Genomic DNA, 23,049 nt, shown 5'->3' on the forward strand with positions numbered 1-23,049 from the left:
CGGCTATTTGTTTTGCAAACGGAAATGCGTTTCAACGACGGCAAGGAATTTCTGCACGGAAAACGCGAACGTGACTTCTTCCTCTGTAGGGAGGTTTTTTTTCGCTTTTGGGTTAAGGTGGAGTCGAATGAGCTCGCAGTCATAGGGTTGAATAATGAGCTCGCGGTGCGGCCAGGACACATTCGTTAAAAACGACGTCCCGAAATAAACCAGCCACCACGGTTCGTCATCCGGTCGATAATAGAATATTAATCCCTTTCCCGCTTTTTCCTGGGCGGGGGGAGGGGGCGCACCGGTCGGCGGTCGGGTGGTTTCAAGATGCAATGTACAGATGCGATGCGAACGGCGGGAAAAGAGTGCACCCTCCTGTCGGGCAAAGGCAATCCGTGCGAAAAGACAGCCTCGTCAGCTTCACGACGAGGGACTATCTTTAGAACGCGCACGAAATAATAATAATAAAGAACGAGCAAACGCATGTCGCAAATTTTGCGCGGAAAAGAAAAATGTTTTGCCTGCTTTTCCCGTGCTGCAGAACGCATCATCCCACCCGTGAGCTTCATCTGGTGAAGGCCCACCGATTGCAAACCATTTAAGCCTCGGTGCGAATGTGGGAGGGCGGAAAAATAAATTAATCGCACACAAAACCAAATCCTGCATCGCGCATCGTTGCAGCGGGGCGACATGTGACTCGCCGCAAAACGGGTACGGTACGGTCGTTGAACTTGCCTTCTTCTCCTTTTTTTTTTTTGCATCGTTAGAGGTATTTTTTTTCGTCCACCACCCCCGATCGCCTGCGGTATTTTCTTGTGCGACACGATCTTGTGCGGATGGAGTGGAGCTGTTTACCAAATCCGACCGTCACCAGACTCGTAAACAAAACATGCATCATTTCCTTGCACGGAAGTCGACGCGGGCTCGATTTGCACCCCCGAAATGCCAAATTCCGACAGCCATTTTTCGTACGATCGAGATGAAACAGTTCGGAACATCATTCTCCTCGTTTTCTTCACATCATCTTCACCTCCATCCGGTCTGTTCCATATCTGCATCGGGATAAAAAATTCGTTAGATATGGCATTAAAAAGAAACAAAAAGTCATCCACTCGACACCGGTGCATACAGAATGTAAAACAAATTAAAAGCGAATGGCAACAGACCGAAATCGTTCCGGAAAAACAAAACATCGCGTGCAGATGGCGAACTGTCGCGTTGGGGAGCGTAAAAACGGGCACATGTTTAACGTTTGGACCCCCGCCTTTCGCGACAAGTAAAAATAGACATTCCCATAACTTTGGACTCCGGCTTGACGGGAGTCGCCGAAAAAACCGGAGACCACAAATCCTCCATCACCATTCTTGCTGTCATCACGCTCCGTTTTGCCGTTTTGCCCGGAGGTCGCGCAGTAATGTCCGGGGGTCAATTAGCGAAAGCCATAACGATTAGCAAGGGTGAGTATGTATGTGTGTGAATTTGTGTGCGTTCTGATTTTCACACCATCCCGAGGCGGATCTGATTTCCTTGATTGCCATTCTTATTTACACGAAGGGGCACAAGGAAGAAAATGCGCGAAGAATACGTTTTAAATGTCGCGTTGCATGAATGCGTTTTTTGCACCCGTCACAACACACACAAAAAACGCACACAGACACCCGGGTGTTGTTGGTGGCCATTATCAACAAAATGATTCGCAAAACTTCCGTATTGCCATCCTCCCCAAAAGCCACCCCTTGGGAACGACCCGAGGTTCGGTAATGGTGTCCGCGGTGGTAACGAAGCCAAAAAAAAACTGTCTCACACACACACACAGGAAAAGAAAACAGTTCCCCTGATGGTGATGTGAAAAAGAACGTCCTCCCCCCTTCCCCTTGGCCATGTGAATGCGGCCGGCCGAAATGTTTCTTTTTTTTATTTCTGAGGTTGCAATCCGGCACGATAACGCCAGCGAAACACAAAAAATGGCAAACCGTTTAGTTCGCGAAGGAACTCATCGGAACGTCGTGGTTTCATTTATATTTGCACGCCCCAAAACAGCGATAAGAATGCGTTTCGAGATTTGGATGGATTTTTATTGTGTCTTCAATTTACGGTCGCCCGGTTTGCGTCAAATGGTTTTTTATAAGTCCCTGCACCGGGAAGGAGTTCTGTGACGATGTGGGCTTTTATCAGAACGCCCGAAGAAGAGCTCGTTGAGGCAGGCTTAAGATTCGGTGGAATTAAAAGCGAGTTGCATACGTGCCAAATTTAGTGACATTTGGCGTTGGCGACTGAAAACGCAGCGAGCGAGCGAATCAGCGATGGTGCAGCGTGCAATCTAACCCCGCCGTGGCTGATAAGCTTTATCGAAACAGGAACAGGTCGCAATCATGTCATTTTTGATACGGTCGGGTGGGGTGATGGGAGGTGGAGGACAAGTTTCATCAAACACACTTCGCTAGCTATCGGTTGGGGTTAAAAATAGCTGCTACTAGATTGATTATGTCGAACTGTCAAAGTGACAGATGACACAATCGTAGTAAACATACGATAGTAGAATCGTCCGAATCATTTGTTGCTGGAAGATCGTTGGACCTCAGGAGAGCTTGAAATTCCACAAACCCGATAGAATCGCGTTCGTCATGACATCTTTTACCGGCCAGCTAACGGGCCGCCCACTTCCGCTTGCATTTGCACAACTAACGCCAGCGGTGCCCTTTTCGGGTCGGTGCCTTCCCTTTGCCAGCGCAACCGTGCGTATTTGTTGTGCATACGTACGGTTGTTTTGAGCTTGCTGAAGGTCAGTTCTTGGTGCGAGTGACTTCCTTCTAGTGGCCCCACGCCCATCCGGCTGGCAGACTTTTTTTTGTGCCGCTGCAAAATAGAAACTCTTCAACCGCTACCGGACGCTGACACAAGGTAAACAACCCGCCGCGTACGGTGGGGCTTCCCCCTCTACTTAGACCGAAGCCTACCAAATTCGCAATTGCAAACAGGGCAAGAAAAGCCACTGGCCAGGTGGTAGGGGCCCTCACGTGCCGCTCAACAGACCTCCGGATTGGTGGAGCTTCGAAGAAAATTCCATGGCCTTGCTTTCCCAGCAGTGAAAAGAAAGCGCCACCCGGCGGTTGAGACATTGTTGCGCGCCTTCGCGGACATTCATCATCAGATGGAATTCGCAAACCGGAAGTGTACCGCCTGTCTTCTGAACCGTTCTACGAAGAAGAACGCTGCGGAAGGAAATGCCTTTAGCAATACGCCAACGCGCCAAGTTCTACGGTTCGATTCCGTGCGATGAATCTTAATATTGTTGGGACATTCCAAAAACCCGAACTCCAGACGCCACGTTTCACCTGCAGTGATTCACGAGCGGGCGCCCATTGACTCACACCCGGCGTTGGAGGATTTTCCCTCCCCCCCTTCCCTGTCATCCCATTATCCGCAAACGACTTGCGAAACGGTGCCTCGCTCCGGAGCGAAACCGGTTCCCAATCCGGCCGGGGAGAAGTTCTGCACACACAAAGTGACGCAACGTGTGTGCCATTGCCGCACGAGACCACCGCGAGTGGCGTTTGGTTACACGGTATGCAGTTCCGCCTTACCTTAGTTTTCTTAGTTCCTTCCGGATGTCATAACACCCGCCGCACACAGACATCCCAGAACGCCCACCAGAACACGACGCAAAGTCAGGCAAAGCTGGCAAAACCGATGCCATTACGACCCGGGAAGCCCTACGAAGGCGGCTCTCCACTAAGAACCAGGGGGAAGGTACCGCACTTGCAACAAACACCTTACCGGTGGAATTATATGCAACACTTGGGGTGAAAACCCAAGTCACTAGTGTCACATTCCTTACCGATACCCTGCTTAACACCGTTTACCAAAAAGGAACAAAAACCTGCGGAATTATTTAAGCATTCCCTTCTGGCGAAGATCGACCCGATACCTGACGGCACAGATATGTATCCGTTCGACGGAGTCTGAATGGGCCTATGGTAATCGGTTCGTCGGGAGAGCTTCCGGATGACACGGAAGGGATAATTTATTCTTCACACCTCATCCAGTGTTCAGCCGGGTGTCTACCTGTTGTTGCCGTTGTTCCAGGTATTCGGGGTTTTTCATTCTTCTCTTGACTTTAATATTGCCCCTAACCTGTCCCACTCGACTCGAGATGAGGTGTCTATCCGTCTTTCTTTCTTTTTTTTGTGCACACTTATCGCTACAATCCCATCAATCCCCGCAGGCCGTCTGGAAACGCTAGCACCCGAACAGGTTCACGGCTTCCTTCCGCTTATTTGCGAGTGTGGCATGGCAAATGGCGCATCTTGCACATGCACCTCCGTCTTTTACTGCCGTTTCCTCTTGTTTTGTGTTCCGCTTTGGTAGACCGGTGATCCGGTAGATCAGACGCTTCATTTCCTATGTCAAGCGCATCGCTAGCTCCCGCGTCGGTAGCGATCGTACGCTGTTTGATTTTGCGAACGAAACGGCGAGGGTTTCTGCATTGTAATTGGATACTGATCGTCTTCTGTTTTCCTGGCGCAAATTGTCATTAAAAATTTACATAAAACCGACTGCCACCGATTCTATTGAAATATCGTCAAAAGAAGATCAACTTTGGGACAGAAAAATACTTTATCGTCCGTCCCAACAAAACAAAACAAATACGCACACGCCCCAACGGCGTGTGGATGACACGCCGCAATGGATACGGGCGATCGTTGACCTCGCGAAAACGTTCGCGCCAGCTCACTGTTTCGTGCCAGATCCCCAAGACAAGACGGCAGCCCTTCATCCGCGGACCAAAATTGAGTCAAATTAAGCAATCAAACAAACGGCCTGACTCTTTCCCCCATTCCGCTCCACCCCTGGGAGGGGGGTGGTGGAAGAGATGGAATCGCTTCAGCCGGAGCACATTTATCAAGTCCCGAGGAGAGTCTACAGGGTAAAAAGGTTTGTAAATATGCTCCCCAAAAAAGTGCTCCAACGCGGTCTCCAGCATGAACGTCTCAGGAAGCGAACGCTCAATCGAAGTCTTTATTTCCTTGTAGACTTGGAATTTATTTGTATGCGTCCTCTTCGGGAGGCAGGGGTGTGGTGCTAATTGACACGATGAACCGTCTTCCTCGTCAGCTGCAACACTGCTTCTTCATCATCATGATCACCATCGCCACTTCTCGCCTAGGGTTGCAAATGTGTGGAAAGAAAAAAAGGTTAAATCACCGAAGCACTTTCGCGAACTGCCATGATACTCGCCTTCCTCCCACTGGAATCCATCCGAGTGCCGGTTATGTGACAGTTAAATTCGGGGCCGCCAATTAATTTCCCTCTAACCAGCGAGTTCTGTTGTGTGCCATTTGTAGAGGTACCTCCGACATTGAATTCGCGGCCATTATTAAACACTTCCGGTGTGTGTCCCGATTAGAAGGAACCGTATTTTGGCTGTCTTGACGCCGTTTTGGTTTCCTCCATTGCTACCGAAATTCGTTGTTGACGCGTAATATGGCTTAAGCCGCCATAAGGAACTGTAAAACGACTTCCTTATGGTCAGAACAGCAACGAAGGAACTCCTGACTTTGGTTTAAATGCAACGTTCTGCACTGGAAGCTTCCCTCCGGATCACGTCCGGCCACCATGTGGAAGAAATAAAATCGATGCCAAGCTGCATATCACCGACTACCCTTACCTGTTTTAAAGCCTCTAATGTTCGTTCGCACCATACCTGGACCTAACGCTAATCACTTTCCCGGCCGAACCTCGGTTTGGGGATACTGTGGTTCTGGAACGAGACTCTGGACGTGCCAAATTTTACCCCGTACCGTAGATGGAAGCGAAAAGCGAAACAATCCCACTCGAATGCGCTTTGTTGTGCGATTTTCCTTTCCTCGATCGGCCGCGATCGGCATGCAAATGCCAGTTCAATGCAGTTCACACGCCGATCCAGACGGACTTCCTGATGTTGACGTGCTGCCGGTCCCAGACACTCCAGACAGTCGCGGCCAATTAGTTTTGGTTGTTTTTGCGTCCCGATTCGAGGGTTTTTTAACTCCAATCTCCGGAGTTGCACTTCCGTTTCGCGTACCGTGGGGAGCGAGCGGATGTCACTCGGGAAGGCAGGATAAAGATGGCGGCAAGGGAAGGTGGGAATTTGGTCTGCCTCACATTCGACCGTGGTGTGTTGGTAATTTTAATTCTCACCTACCTGTAGGTAATTCGTCTCACCGTTCGTGTCGTCGTTTGAGTATAACGTTCTCGAAACGTCAGATGTGGTAGAAGTTTGTTTTGACCTCCCTCGAGATCGCCGTCTTTTGTTGATTGAAATAACACTCAGAGGGGGGAAAAAAAATCTTACGCTCCCGGGCGATTGCTTTGAGGTTTGCTGTAACTGTGAACAAACGCCGCTCGGCGAAAAAAGTGGCGTGACCTTTCGCCCAGAAGTTCTGGAATGACCTTGGAAGTTTGCGTGGATGCCATGGTTTCGAGATTACATCAACCTTGGCTTGAGCGCCCAGGAGCCCGGGGCAAAACTAATTCCGCATTCGAACGCAAGAAGCCCCACAGCCAATGTTGCCCGTTACTTGACTTCCGGCCTTTAATTTGATTAGATAACTCAACGCCGTGCTAATGCCAAGGGACATTCGGTGGACGCCGAGGGATCGATACCCGCTTGGTGGTGTTTCAATGTTTGCCATCGCGTGCCTTTGGGAAAGCGTACCGGCCCGGAGGTCGCTTCCGGTTATGCCAATGACCGAATGTGGTTTAGGAAACATCGCCACGATACGGTTCATCGCTTCTCGATAGCTCCATCCAGCGCCACAACGACGCCAACACCTTCCGGTCCGGTTTTCTAGCGCCTTCCGTTTCGCGAATGCCGTTATAAGCCGCTCCCCTCTACCCACACTCTCTCTCTCTCCCACCACCCCGCGGGTGATGGCGCAATATACCATTGCCACGATGCAACACGGGTGACCTTCAGCGAATGCAGGCAAAGACAATGTGTCGATGACCACGCAGTGCCGCGGGGCGAACTCCCCATTTGGCCGATGCGCACGCCATGCGCGTTACTGGCGCTCATTTGTTTGGTGTTTGTGTGTACACGTCCACTTTCCTTCCGTTCTGGCCCGGTTCGGCTTGGCGAAACGAACAACAAGCAGCAGCAGCAATCAATTACGGCATTGCATGGTGCACGGGCGTCAATGGGCACGGGAATGGCGGGCCGGCAATAGAAGGAACCGGCGGAAGTGTGAAATAATTTAAAATAGGATAATAGAATGCAAAAAGCATTCCTCCCCCAATCGTGAGCGATGGGGATGATGGTACGAACAGTTTGTTTGTGACTAAACTGGCCGCTCGAAAATTTGGTATCTTGCTGAGATATTTATTCGTTTTGACCTTTTAATTGTGATTGATAGATCCAAAAAGAGACCGTTGACAACTACAGAAAGATAAACAAACAATAAAAATTGTAGAAAATGAGAGAAGCCTACACTTAGAAACAAAAACAAATACCCTTTCGATATATTCTTAAGAGGTGTTTGAAATAAAAACATTAATTTTATCAAGCATTCCTAAGCTTAGCAAAACAAAAGTAAGTTATGGTATTTTGACAAAAATAAGCTCCTCATGTACTTGATTGCATAAAGCACAGGAACTACAACTCGGTTGAGGCAAATACACACCCCGAAATATGAGGAAGCTTTCGAAACGTTGACCCCAGTTTGGGATAAAAATACATTTGCCTTTCCATGCACCGTCGGAGCACGTGGAAGCATTGACCGAAATCCCAACGGGGGTGAGCCCACCGATGGTCCTTTTGGATCGGTATCTTCCAAGGATTCGTCCCAAGGTGACACTCGTTGCCTCGTGTAGCGCCAAAACTTCCGAAACCCCCCCACTCAAGGAGCAACTACCGATCCCTAAATTTTCTGGACACCTTTTCGACCTTCAGCTTTGTTTGCTGGTGCCAAAATCACAAGCACACACTTTTCCACCCGAACGCAGTTCCTTTCCACGGGCGGAAAATGGGTACACGTGAGCGACGGTCGCTTGTCGTCGCTTTATGCGCAGGAAGCACGGAACCAAGACAAAACAACAACCAAGCGCCGGAAGGGAAACCAGAAAAGATGGAGAGAAAAAAAAAGGAAAGCGAAACCAATCCAATAAGGTGGTGTGCACTTGCCACCTTCACGTCCGCGAGTTCATCGGGATGCAGTTGCATTGCATCGTCGTCGTCTTTCCCGTCGTTCTGGTCTGCCTTTTCACCTACCATTTTCTCGTTCACTCGTTCCTCCTGCCCCCGGGAGGAAGTGCAGTTGCACGGGAAACCGCCAGCGGAAGGAATAAGCGGAAAAAACCTGTCACTCGCTTACCGACCTGAGCGCCTCTCTCCATTTCGAAGTCGCTGCATTTTTCCGGCATCAAGCTAGCCGACGGTACCCTTTGCCAAGGCATTTCAGTTCACTTGTTGCGTGGCCATTGTCGTTTGAAGGAAGACATTGTTGTTCAAGGTCAAAACAATTATTGGTTTTGATAATTTGATAACTAATAATTGAGTTAAATATTTGTCGGAAATGGTGACTAACATTTTTCATCGATTCGTTCGAATGAATACCTTGTATGATAGGAGTCATAATAAAATTCAATATCGTTATGATAAATAAACAAGTAATGGTAAAACGTTTATTGCTTCGATCATCGTACGATCAAAACATAAATAATCACACAAGGCCGCTAAGAGGCATAAACACACTTTTGAAACGTTATTCGTCTTGCATGCCAGCGAGTCAAAGGCTAAGGCCACCCGGCCTCAACTTATGCTGGACGCCCGCTGGAGGAAACGGCCAGTTTTTTTTCATTGTGCTAGAGGCCGATGCAGTTCGTCGCTCCGCACTTGCAGCTGATGCAGTTGCAGTGCTGCATTTTTCGATGCACTCTCAACCTGCTCGGCGAAACCGCGGGGCACTCACACGACCGGCAAGCTCTCAGCTGCTCTCCGCAGCGAGGGGAAGCAGTAGCTTTGGCATCTTGGCAACCCCCACGTCGAAGGGCTTCCTCACCGGCTGCCCCCTCCCGCGCCTTTGCCTTCTTCCGCAGCTTAGAAGTGATGTTCTCGGCTTTCAATGGAAAACCCCGCTTCAAACCAAACACACACATACACAGAAACAGAAGGTACAGGAGTTAGAGTCCTCCCTTCCTTTCCCCCCACCCATACAGACCGCCTTTACTGTGGCCGGGGCCAGTTCAGTGGATTTGTAGGGTGATCGCTCGGCAGAAGGTCACTCGTTATTTAGTTTTTCCTCGCGGGCGGCGTTTCATGTACGTTTTTCCGCCCGTCCTCGCGCCTCCAGTCTGGTCTCCAGTGCACCCGTCAGGGGATACTTGCCATCGCAAATGCTGCAAGAACTTAGAACCGACAATTTTTCTTCCCATCGCCGCTCTCTTCTCGCCGTTTGCGTTTGTTTATTTCTTCCCGTGGTTCGTTCTATCTTCCGTTCCGGCGTACGGCGTGCCGAATGCAAGTGCAGTCGCGATGCTGCCGGTGGTGTTGCAATATGCATTATGTGCACACCGAACGAGCAACGAACAAAAAAAAAAACAAAACGAAGCAAATCGAACACCGCGCAGACAACCGAAGACGGATGAGTCGAAAATGAAGGGGAGGGACCGGTTTTCTGATGCGCTCGCTTCCGGCCTCGCGGTGTGATGGGTTTAGATTAAGCGGAAATGTACACCCCGACGATGGCGTTGGCCACTTTTTACTACACGTGTTAAACTCGAGTGCAAAAACCGGAGCGAGGATGATTTTGAAATCGTTGCTTCGAGAATGGAACTTTTGTGTATATCTTTTCAAGCGTTTGAAAATATAAATAATATTCTAGACATGAATAATATTCTAATGTTTTGAATCGTATTAAGACTTTTCTGATTAGAAATTTGCAAGCAACAGTAAAATTGCCTTTACTCATTTATGATTTAAACTTTGTGCGCTGGAAGCAAACAAATTGCAAGCTCCAACCGTTAACACGATGCATTTGAAAACTACATTTTCAGTCTTTTTACTTCGCTCTTCTCCACCTGCTGCAAAAAGCGGGAACCCAGCCTCCCCCTCCCCCCGGGGGAGGTTCGCAGAGCCTGCAGTCGAGCATAAAGTAAACATGTGTGCGAAAAATAAAAAACCGCAGCCAGAGGCGCGTACACAATGATGGGGAGCAGAGATTACGATAATGGGTTTTAAAAACATAATCACTCCACGAAGGAATTGCACCGAAGACGCGACCGCACAGTGGACGGCGTCGGGAACCTGGTTGAAGGCCTGGGGGAAGACGTACGGCGGTAGGAGATCATGCTCAGGTGCGCTCCGATCCCATTCGGGGAGGCGTCTCCCTCGGGAACAGGGCGTCTTCCTTCAGCGACGAACGAACGTTTGAAGGTCACCACAACATCTCGCGTCCATTGTGTGCGCGCGTTCGTCTTCGTTTCCTGGTCATTGGTCCTCGCCGGTGGTGGCTTAGAGCTTGGTTCTTGCTCCACCCCCCCCCCCCCCCCCCCTTCTTCCTCCCTTCAACCATCCACCGAATGACACGGCGGCATGCTTTTCGCGCTGGATGCAGTTTTTTTTACTTTCGCATTCACGGAACGTAACTTTATGACGCTGAACTATGCGCCTGGTGTTGCATTAGCCTGCGAAGAGCGAGAGGGAGAAAAAGAGAAGGAAAAAGATTGGGAGATAGGGAGTAAAGTAAAACAAATCAACGCGATCCGGGAGGAGCAACAAAATACGTCAAACAAACATACGCTACCGAAGGCTGCAAGGAAAAACCGTCTTACGCGAGCGTTCGTGGAAACGTTAAAGACGGACGACGGGCTTTTTCGACCATTTCCCATCGCCCAGGTCACCGGCCAATGTTGCCAATTACTCCCGTCATTATGTGTTTGTGTGTGCGAGTGTTTTTATTGGCCTTTTTCCATCCGATCCATGCGGATTTAACGGCGCTCGCAGCATCCAACTTCATGTACGCAGTTGAAGACAGGAACAATAAATACTTCTAGCATGATTTAACGACCCTCCCCGAGCCGGGAAGTTCGGAAAAATTCCGAAACGATGCTCCCGGTAAATGAGCCTCGCTAGTCGAGTGAAAGAACACCTCATTAAAGTGGAAACCGAATATTAAACGCACTTGGACGTGTTTCCCAATTGGAAAAGGGGTTTTTAAAGATCGATAAAAATAATAACAGACTAACCTGTTGCATTGGCCACGCATAACAAAGTATCCCGGTGTGTGCACACATTTCTGGAGTGGCCGCGCTTGAGAAGTGCAAACATTCGAGCCTCCTCTCCTCCCCGGAACACAGTTATCAGACTCACTCAGCACTTCACCAAAGCGACATCACTTCCGCCCGTTTCGATGCTGTTTACGTTTATGGAACCAACGTTTAAAAATACTCACGAGCTTCAGATTTTTCTCCCGGTTGTCATTGCTTCCTTGTTTCCAAGGTGGTCATGGTGGCGATAAGTGCGCTCCAACTCGGGAACGCCGGGGGGCATCGTGTACGGACAAGTGTCAAACCACATTGGAATGTGGAAAAATTAGGACTTTCCCAGCTGGTTGAGATTTAGCTTAATGGAATCGTATCGTAAGCCCCCTAAACCTTCCAGTCCAGGTGGCCCACTTCAAGGGTTGGACACAAGTGGTTGAATGTTATTAATTAAATCGGAAGCACGTTCCTGTCGCTAAGCTAAACCGGAAATCTTCCGGCGAGTGGAAAAAAACCATAAGAATAATTGATAGTGTAAGAAATGGACTTTACCGAAGCCATGGACTAGTTACTACTTACGAGTATACTTAGAACTTCATATAAAACGGGGGCCTGGCCAACAAAACTCGCGTAACAGCGTAAAGGAAACCTTTTCCCATGGCACTAGGGGTATTGAGCAAATGGATTGAGAATGTTCCGGCGGAGTGTACGCGGATGACTGATAAGGCCCCGGGGCGACTAACGTTCAGGCGAACCCCTGCAGAGTTCAGCGCCATATCGGCAACTTTGTGTGCACTTTTTCAACCGCTATCACCACGCACGCCTCCACCAAAGTTGAGAGGGGGGGGGGGGGGGGGGGGATGTTCACAAGTTCAATGTCACTGTCAAGGATGATTTTCCTCCCGCTTTGGTGCCACGCGCCATTTTTTTTTTTTCTTCCGGAGTGGTTAACTAATGTTTCATTTCCGTGTGTGTTTGCTCGCTTTCTTTCAGTGTCGGACAGCTATCACTACCTGCATTCGATGAACTCGGCCAACGGATACCCGTCGGCAGCGGCCGCTGCAGCCGCCGCCGCCGCGAACCACTTCGTCTCGGGAGGCGCGACGGGACCGAACGGACCTTCCGGCGGAAACGGTTCCGGCGGCGGAGCGCTCGGTCGTGGGACGGGCGGTGGTGGCTCCGGTTCCGGAGGGCAGCTAGGGGCGAACGGTGCGGGCGGTGGACCGATGGGAGGCGGTCAGCACGGCCATCTGGTGGGGTCTCATCATGCGGCCGCAGCTGCAGCGGCCGCCGCCGCCGCCGCCGCCCACGGACACCATGGACACCTGGGGCAGCAGAGCCTCGGGCATCATGCGGCCGCCGCCGCCGGCGCGATCATGGCGAACGGGCTGGTGAACGGGCTCGGACACCACGGCCAGCACGGACCGCACAGCGTGTCCTCCAGCTGCCCGGACGACCTCTCCTACATGCTCGAGCTGGGCTACCCGCCGCGCAAGCTGAAGAAGCCGAAGAAGCCGAAGCTGGAGATGGGCGTGAAGCGGAAGTCGCGCGAGGGCTCCACCACCTACCTGTGGGAGTTCCTGCTGAAGCTGCTGCAGGACCGCGAGTACTGCCCGCGCTTCATCAAGTGGACCAACCGGGACAAGGGCGTGTTCAAGCTGGTCGACTCGAAGGCGGTGTCGAAGCTGTGGGGCATGCACAAGAACAAACCGGACATGAACTACGAGACGATGGGGCGCGCCCTGCGCTACTACTACCAGCGCGGCATCCTGGCGAAGGTGGACGGCCAGCGGCTGGTGTACCAGTTCGTCGACGTGCCGAAGGACATCGTCGAGATCGACTGCACCGGGGCCTGAAGTCCGAGGCGGCGCCGTCATCACCAGCAGCGTGACGCGGTGCCACTGGCCGGCTTCCCGACCGACCCCCGCCACCTACCCACACCCACACATCAACGCTAGTCCGGTTTCTTCCACTCAACTACTTCCACCATCACCATCCTGCGCCACGGGAGGGGGGGGCAGGAACGCGGAAGGCTTGGGGGAAGGCTTCCCCGGGCCGACCCGTACTGTGGTGCTGTGTTCGGGGCGAAGTCCTGCCTAGTTGTCCGCTTGTACAATTGGATCGTTTTACCACTTTGATATTTATTGAGTCCTCTTAAAGTGTTTTATTTTTTTTTTTTGGTTTCCTGTTTTTACTACCACTTTTACAACATTTTATTTTATCAATCCCCTTTTTACCTGTCCCGTTGTGGACACGTTAAGATTGTATATTTTTTTTAAACTTTATTTTACTAAAGAGTTTGCTTTTCGTTTTCCTGTTCCGGGTTTTCCCCGCCGTTAACTCTTGCGTCGAGTAGTGGTACTTTCTTCGATTAGAATTATGCTTTACATTCTCGGTCCGTACGTAGACTGTACAACAACCGCTGGTGATTAATTTATTTCGTTAAGATTGCGAACAAAACACACATAGTTGGATCGAAAATCGGCCACACAGGGCAAGAGAAAGAAGAGCACACGGAAAAAGGGAAACGGGGATAATGAAAAAGTCGTGCGGTCACCTCACGAAAGACAATAACGATTGGCGAAACAAGGCAAGGAGTTATGGAAATGTGTTTCCGTTCTCGTTTGAAAACGATCAATTCCCGATCGGACGTTACGTTGCGTTACATGGTTAGTGTTATGTTCTCAATCGCCCCACAACCGAAACGTTAATCCGGAACTAGAGTAGGATTCTACATGATAACAAAAACACAACACTACAAAAAAACCCGCTTAGGAAAATAGTAGTACCGTATGCTGAGAGTACAAAACAGTCACACATACAAATACAATATACACACACCCCCCCATGAGAGGGTAGTAAATGTTAGGGGGTTTGTTAAACGAGGTTGTATGTTACGTGCGAAAAACCCATCATCCACTTTGGTTAAACACCGAGAGTTAAATTGATTGTTGCATAAGGAAATCCCCGAAACCGGGAAGAAATGATAGGTTTGCTTTTCCGTTTTATCTTCTGTTGGAGTTGATTAAATTTTCCGTTCGTAGCAGCACCTGCTTACTTTTGCAGAAACATATGATTGAATTACCTTTGCCCATTTGTGTGACCGATTAAGTGTAAGCCGAGTGCGTGCGTGTGTTTGTGCGTGTGGCTTGCAAGCTCGGAAATGTTTCTCACTGTAATTTTGCTGTAAGATAGTTGTTTTTTAAGGCACAACCCCATGCTACGAACTCTACTTAGCAGCCACTCGCCCCGTTTCGACGGTGCAGTGTTTATATGAATATAAATATAAATATTAATATTATTTTTTGTTTTTAAATCCTAGCTTTAACGTGATAGGCCGAACACGAACACAATGTGGCGTGGTGTAAATTTTTTTAAAAACTCATATCCTTAAGGACCATCGTGTTCGTAGTTTTTGTTTCTTGTTCTTCTTCTTTTACAACGCCCCACTCTCGTGACAAAAGACGACACGCGAAACTGTTCGAACAGCGTTGGCATCGCGATGTGGTAGGACCAACTGTATAAATGTATAATGTTTTTTAAGACAAATATGTGTTATTTTATGTTTTTAGCTCGTACCACTTCCCCAGCTCCAACCATGCTCCCCCCGTACGTTTAGCGGTTAATGTTAACTTTATCTCTTTCGTCGCGGTACGGACGCGAAACTAATGCTAATTTTACCCGCGAAAAACCCCCGATCAAGTTCATGCGTAAGTGATCGTAGCCTTAGGACGATTGTGTTACTTTAGTTTTAAACCCTTCGCTGTACATAGGAGTTACTTTATCTTTATTTGTATCTTGTCCGTCGCTCCATCCGCAGTCGCGTTTGTTTGTTATTCCAATCGCAATAAAGAAACGATCCGCCAGCCAGGAGAGTGCACTCTTTAACCGTTCAGTGTCGTTCAAGTCTTCGGGATCAGTGTGTCCACTCAACCGCAACGTAGCCGGCAGAGTCGTCATACAGTATTCGACGGATGTTCACTGCCTTTCCGCCCCCCACCCAACGACCCACCCCGATCCACGTGTAACCACGCGTGATTGTTTTTAACTGTAATTTTCCATCATCCCTCGGAAGACACTTTCTTCAGGGATGCAGCAATTGCGGCAATAAGCAATAAGTCCATGCACACACATTAGACACGGTCCGTAAAATAAAACACAAAATGGCAAAAGACCGGAAAGGAAAAAGAAAGCATAAGAGAGATATTAGGCGCGAGAGACTTGGAGCTTATGCTGATAGTATGGCTGATGGGACTCTTCTGTTCGCTTTATTTTTGTGTGTGTTTACTTTCCAATCGGATTTATCGTTTTTATATTGATGTTTTGATTTTCTTCTCCTTGTGTTTCTAGAATCATGATCTCATTAATTTATTCGTCTGCTTTCTTTGCCTTCAACCGAGTATTTGTCGTGTTAAGGACTCGTTCTGTTCCCGAAACGAAAGGATTAATACATTCTACCGTTCTTTTCTTTTTCACTCAGAAACCACCCAGGACCGTAAATTAAACCTCTTAACTAGCGTTTGGCGACATTTTTTTCAGTTTACAGCACCAATTGCCGTACTAGATATACCCGATAGAACATAACATACATACCTGAAGTTCAGTTAGATTTATGATAGCACACACACGCAAAAACAACAACAGACTTTCCTACGAAAGCAACAAACCGATCATACTTTACAAAACATAGCTATAGTTCCGCACAAGGCAAATATGTTCCATCCAATAACTGGGAAATAATCATTCGTTTGTCTCTTCACAAAAAAGATACAATGGGATCACCGTTGGAACGACCCACAGAAACAGATTGCAATATTGAAGATGAATGTATGTGCTCTTTTTAATTATTACAAACATGCTGAAACGGACAAAAGTGGGTGCAGTGCAAAAACGGAAAACATTAAATGGGCTGCAATAGTGTTAATGGGAATAGAAAAAAAAGCAAAATAACAATAACTAAACCAAGAGCTACGGATAACATATTTAAACTACCAGCAATACCGACAAAACACAACCGAAACGATAGTACGAAAACAAAACAAAAAAAAACAGATAAAGATATAAAACTATACAAATCCAGAGATCATGCCGGCAGAAGCAAGCCAACCGTTGCGATCGTGATCGTTGAGGCGCGCGTTAGCAATCTGTTTAAAAGTTAGTCTATATCACCGGATGCTATTTTTTAATTGTTACAAAGTTTAATATTTGAGAGTTATGAAGTAATTAATTTGTAGCTAAAACAAACAGACGCAACGAGATGGACGTTATACATACATGTAGAAAAAAGGTGTGTTTTTAAGTGCGAACATGAGGGATGAATTTTGGAGAAAAGAAAAAGAGAGATAGTGAAAGAGAGAATGCGCGAGGAGAATACGTAAAAGAGAGCTAGTGAACGTTGAAAATCTGTGCATATTTTTTAGTAAATAGCACGATGGAGCGTGGTGTAAAATTGTACTACTTTTAAGATTGCGCGTTTAAGCAGAAATGTGGAGAATAAACCGTTACATAAATTATAGTTTTATTTTTATTTTCCTTTACCAACTCCCTACTTGTGTTATCATTTCGTTTTTGTGCTTTTTGCGTTTCGCTCGATTGACGTCAGTTTACTTTGATTTCCATATCGTTTGTTATGGTTTGGTTTGGTTTTTTTTATTTTTATTTTTATTTCTAGGACTTCGAGTGTACGCTGGAAGGAACGGCCGACAAGCATGTGGCGGAGTAGGTAGTTTAAAATATTAACAGGAGGTGAAGTCCCCACGGGAAGCTTTGAAATGAACTAAAAAGTAGGAAAAAAAACTGTCCCCCAACGGAAGCGAACGGGGTTCCCTTTAAAAACAAAAGCTGATTGTATTTAATCTCACTGTACGCACTGACTTCTGGGCAACGGGATGAGACGAAACGCTGGAGGCTAGTAACTGGCTAGCTAATGGTTTCGTGCATAAAAAGAGGAAAATATCGCTACACTATGTTCGGTGTGAGTTAATCCAATGGAAAAGACTGAATTAGTGAAATCAAATTACAAAACAATACTCGAAAATTCTTCTAGCATTTTGCACAATTCAAACTTACTTTGAAGACAACAAACTAACAAAACCAAAACGGAGTAACATGTTAGTACTAGCCCAACGAGCCTTTGTTGGATGCTTGAAAGCAGTTCTAGAAAAATCAGGAATTGTTTCAAAAGAAACTTTGTTGTGAATGAGAAATACCATTTCGGTTTTGAGGAATGAAAAGTCTGAGAGAAAACCCATAGTCAAATGAAACCAACCGAATGAGTCAAGTGATGTTTTGAACAAAAAAGGAGCTACGCTAATCCAGAGACATTGTTGTCATCGGCAGGATATGAATTTCGATTGGCTGTGTACTTCAGAAAAAAGAAACAAAAAAATGGAAATTTTCTTCTAGGTAAACGTTTAAAAAACAAACCGCTCGCCTGGAGGGCTATCAACACGGTAAAACAAGATATTTCAAACTTAATTGGCTAACTGGATGTGATAAAATTTAACGAATTCTGAATATCGTAACAACTGTGAGCGGAGTGCATAACAACGTATCGAAAACCAAAAAAAACTCGTCAAGCAAGGGAGCAAAAAGGACTTACGAAGGAAAGGCAAGTTGCAACCGATGGACTTAACTACAATAGCGGTGCCCGAACCGCCGATGACAACAAATGTTAGACACAGGAACAAACAAACGGTTTCCGAGACGCATAAGAGATACGACGCGTGAAAATGTGAGCCATATTAGAAAGCAACATAATGTAAAACTTAATTGCGGTATTTTGAATGCTGCGCAAAATTTCTTTTTGAATCCATTTCTACTCACATACGTCACGTAATTATAACATCTCCTAGTCGGTAAGCAAAACTTCTTACACTATCAAACCGCGTGGGCTGCAGGTTTTCCCCCCGATCTTGGTGTGGTCCAATGTTTAATGAAGAAAATGAAGAATTTAAGACGATCGTCCTCGATGTTTGACATTGAATATCAAGTGGAACCTCTCACTTCAACTTCCTAGAACTGTAAGTAAGTAAGTAAGCTAGAAAGTAAGTATGAAAGTAATTAAGTTAAACAACAGCAAGAGTGAAAATCTATTATCATAAACCATTGTAAATACATCAACAATAAACCTTCGGCATATTGGGGTGATGGGGGAACCGCTACAGGGTTCGAAAGTTCTGCAATATTAGTTAAATTTAGTAAAATTTTTCGGCATACAATTGTAGTCGGTGGTGAAGAAAGGCTTAGGACTTAATAATTATGCTTAAAATCATCAAGAGTGAACATGAGCATGAATAAACCAGATCGGTTCAGCTAGGTAAAAGGGACCGATAATTGAAGGCAATGAAACAGTGCATACAAATTTGACCCTATTTTAAATCAGTACGTATCAAATGTTATTTTATAGAGAATTTTATTTAACGAAAATTTTAAGAAATGTACTGATGAAGGAAACAAAAGGAAGCAAACAATTTAAAAACTTATCGTTCGAACGGTAGAGAAAGAGATTAGTGCAATTCTTTTTATCTTTACTATAGCATAAAGTTTAGTCAAATTTTCAAAGCTAGCAAAACTGTAGCCCACTCAAACGACAAAGTACGGCAAGTTGAATGTTCAAAACCACAATAACCTCATAGTAAGCAACACAGAACAAACATAACAGCAACAGAAAGTACACACAATGAGACGGATGCATATGAAACCTAACAAGACAAGCTGGTAATGTACAATGTAAATCGCGAAGAAACAAAACAAAAAGGAAAATAAACGTTACAAACTCTCTACGTGTACACCAAAGAAACGTAAAATACAAATTATTAAAATAGTAATTCAACAAGCAAAATAGTATATCCACAGTGTGTCACGTGTGCATCGTGATAGGACATAAACTTACCGAATGATACAAAGTGTGCAAATACCTCAGACAAAGGAACTGTATCCAACATAAGTTTACTCAAAACGAAAGCATATTCGATAGGGTGAAGTTGATCGTTTCCATTTATTAATGGTTATGCTTTGAATAATTATATCGTTGTGTCCCCTTGCAAATGCTGTTGTAAAGTCGACAAAAAAAAAACACAACCAACGAAATCCACTGCTGGAAAAAGTAAAAATCTTTGCAAAATTTCATAGAACTAGCATATTAGAAACAAGGAAAGCTGGCTAACACACAAATCGTTCGTTATAATTGTAGAACAATTATAAAAAGCAGTGTAACACTTTGCCTCCCACAAACACACAAGACATATTATTGGGCGTGTGACCCGAGAAATCAAAAATAATATTACGTAAAACGATTCAGGTTTCATGTTTATGTAAGGAGATAGAGAGATAGAGAGAGAGTGTGTGTGTGTGTTAGGAAAGTAAGTGTTGAAGCTTGTCTTCTATCCGTTCTAGGGCTAGGGCTAAAATATAGTCCGACTGACTGAAAACCGACTGACTGATCGATCCGATCGGAGAACCTCCAGCGTACGACTGAACGTAAATGCGATGGCTTTGCTCGAGAGACTGTAAAGGTGAATACGGATAAACGGAGAAGTGTGTTGATGATGATGATGATGATGACGAAGGTTTGGAAAGAACCGATTCTGTTCTGTTCAGTTTAGTAAGAAGAATATCAAGTTATTTCGGCATTTTCCCAGGTAGATGCAGCCAGTACATATACTCTCTACATCTTCCTGCTCGTTGTTGGTTTCAAAGTAGAGTGTAAGCATTGGAAGATTGGCCTGTAAGAAAGGAGCGGGTGTCTCTAACATGAATCTGATCGTAAATTTAAGATCTTACCACGAATAACGTTGCATGAAGTGCGCGATGGCTTTCCGATGAATTTGATAGTAAGCCATGTTGGGCACGAATAGTTTAACCGGTGTCCTGTTCTAGCAAACGGTATTCCATGACCGTGTTTACTTTCAAAAAAAGAATAATTAGGGTACCAAATTTTATACGCTCACTACTAATTAAAAAAAAATATCACTATTCACCATACAGCGTCTGTTCCTTTTATACATGCATACGATGCAGGATCGGATGGTCTTTTACGTAGGACACATTAACATTCAAAATGAAAATTTATTTGAAAATCGAACTGAAATTCTTGTAGCATGTGTAACATTACTCACCGTAGCCACAATAGAAAGTTACAAGAAACCCAAAACTAAAAACCCTTCCTCACCCAAAACTAACCGTTAAGGCCAAAAATGTACATCTTTGTAATGAAATACCTCAGAATGACAAGTTTCAAACAGACAACTACTAACCTCAGCCAATGCGCGAGTTGAACGTCGGTTCCACTGGCTATTGCTCGACCCATTGGTCCGTAGATGTAATCCGTCGTTAGAGCTCGTAAGAACACTCGGCATGTAGTATACATGGAATTTACCAGAAAAAATGTACCAGCCCTCTGGTCCGTTTGGTTACTTCGATTGACTACCACGAAGGACATGGGGGATGATTTTGCCATCATGCTACCACGCAGAGTAAGACATACTAAGGCGTTTTATACACACTTAGAATAAATGCAACTCGAGCTGTAGATTTTCTATGCCGTCAATAACCGTAAACCTAATGTAAGCCGTGTAAGATAAGCTAGGAAAACAAAACCCGGTAGGGCTCAAGTCTACGGTGAGTTCGAACCGACACGGTTGCAATAAATGCTGTAAATTGAAACATACACTAGTCGACACATTGGATAAATATGATTTCGGCAAGAAAATACAATTTTCCAGCATCTTAGAACCGACGAGTAAGTTTCAGCGAGGGAGAAATTAAAAGAGAGAGAGAGAAAGAAGAAGAGACCAGAGTGACAAGAGTAGCACAGTAGTAGCGTAACAAATTTTGCCCTTTTCTTCTACCGGCATTTGCTAATATGAGTGTAGTTAAAATTTAACATAATTGCAAATTGATAAATCTTTAAACCATTGGGGATACTTAAAATTAACACTGCCCGGAAGAGAAACACTGTAAGCTACGAGTAAGCATCCAGCGGCCCAACGCCCATGTAGACTAGATATCTATTGCTCGTAGATGATAACACACAGAAACACGCAGATATATGATAAACCAGCAGTGGAACCTAGGAACATCTCAAACGCCCAAACATGTGGGCAGATTAAATTGATTGCGAATGCACACCGCCGTTAAAGAACGCAAAAGACTAACTGATATGAGCTCGGAATACAGGGCAGCAGTGAATCGAAACGACAGAAGTGATCGAAACGATAGAAGCACACACCCAGCGAAGGGACATGTGGGAAACAAAGTTTCATTAAAATGTCTCATGAATGTTACACTACGAATAAAATAGGCACATTTCGTAACTAACTACTTAACTAACTATATCCAACCAACAGAAGTTATGATACCCAGAAAAGACTTGCAGCAAGGTAACATCTTTGAGTAAGAAGCTGCTGCTAGCCGACCGCGCTGAGCTTCGCGAGCAAAAACCTTCCTCACAAGTTATATCGGCCATATTTGTATAGCAAAGATCAAAATACGATTTTGAGCAATTATTTCATCGTCACACCGGAAAAGGTCCTTCACTCAGCTGCGACCAGTCGAGCAGCATGAATAGATACTACATCGGCAGCATGGCTGCTTGCATCGTCTTGATACAATCAGACAGTAACATAGCACTAGCATAAACTTTTCATTCGAATGTTTGATAAGGTACCGGAAACTGGTGTCGGAGCGAGTTTAAAACAGCAAGCCTAAACAGAACGAGACATTTACTAGGGAAAATACAGACAGAGAGAAGGAACGTGAAGGAACTGATTAAAATCGTCATATAACCGATCCTCCCCGAAACCTGGTCAGGCTCTGGGGTTCGCTTGACGGAATGCAGCAAGTGGCAAAAATTACACTGTCAGACAAGCCAACACACATCCACTGCAATAGCTAGACTACCGTGAAGGTGAAAAAGGTAACTTTAAAACGAGTCCCCTGTAACGACTAATAGCAAAATGAAACAGTAGATAATGATTATTTTCAACACTAGCAAAATATCTTCCTAGCCGAATTGAGCCGGCGGCAAAACAGCCAACGGAAACTTTAGTGAAATTATATTAATCAAGACAACCCACCCGTACGGCATTGTGGAACTGTGAGATTTGAGGAAAGCCCAACGACGATCGCGTGGCAGTTGCCCAACTCGCAGGCACAATGCTTTGCAAACTGGAAAAGGAAATGAATGAAAATGCATGGATCAGGATAGTATGTGGAGAAACGATTCGAATGTCTTTTGAGGATGATGATCCGCGACAAGACGGATGCATTACGAACGAGCAGTCCTTCACCGACGGTGATCTATCGATGCTCTAATACATTAAAGGATACGTCGAAAATGTTACCGCTCTTGCGTAAAAAAAAACAATTGTATTAACCGTTTCGGCCACATAAAATTCAGCAAACTAGTATGAACTTATCAAGACAAAACCAACCAAACACGCATGCAAAAACGGTGTATAAATAAAGACAACTGAATAAATAAATCTGGATTGGCGTTTTGCTTTTGGGAAAGAAAACTTTGCACAACTAAACGGCACATTTTCCTCAACCGGTTTATTTTGAATAACACTGGCTGCGTACAAGTGGCAGCTTATTTGCACCGGGCTGCTTGGAAAAACAAAAACACTCAACTCTGGTGAACTGTCAAACATTCTTTGACAGTCGTCGCATTAAATTTGTTCATCTTTAGAAAACATAACTTCGTGTTCGAGAAAAACAGTCCACTTTTCGTTTCTCATTTGCAGCGAAAACGAATGCAAAGTGTAAATAAAGTGCCCGGTTAGTGCTATTGATCAAACGTACGTGTTTCTACGCCAT

At 45.8% G+C, this 23,049-nt stretch overlaps 1 protein-coding gene across 1 annotated transcript in view; it reads left to right on the plus strand.

The window, feature by feature from the left end:
- Window positions 1-13,085, plus strand: part of LOC131294294 (ecdysone-induced protein 74EF-like) — a 52,597-nt gene extending 39,512 nt beyond the window's left edge. Inside the window, exon 4 of the mRNA XM_058322341.1 lies at window positions 12,223-13,085. Coding sequence (XP_058178324.1) covers window positions 12,223-13,085 — 863 coding nt within the window. The remainder of the gene's footprint in view (window positions 1-12,222) is intronic.
- The last annotated feature ends 9,964 nt before the right edge of the window (window positions 13,086-23,049 follow it).

Source organism: Anopheles ziemanni, chromosome 2, assembly GCF_943734765.1.
Source record: "Anopheles ziemanni chromosome 2, idAnoZiCoDA_A2_x.2, whole genome shotgun sequence".
Classification (NCBI taxonomy): domain Eukaryota; kingdom Metazoa; phylum Arthropoda; class Insecta; order Diptera; family Culicidae; genus Anopheles; species Anopheles ziemanni.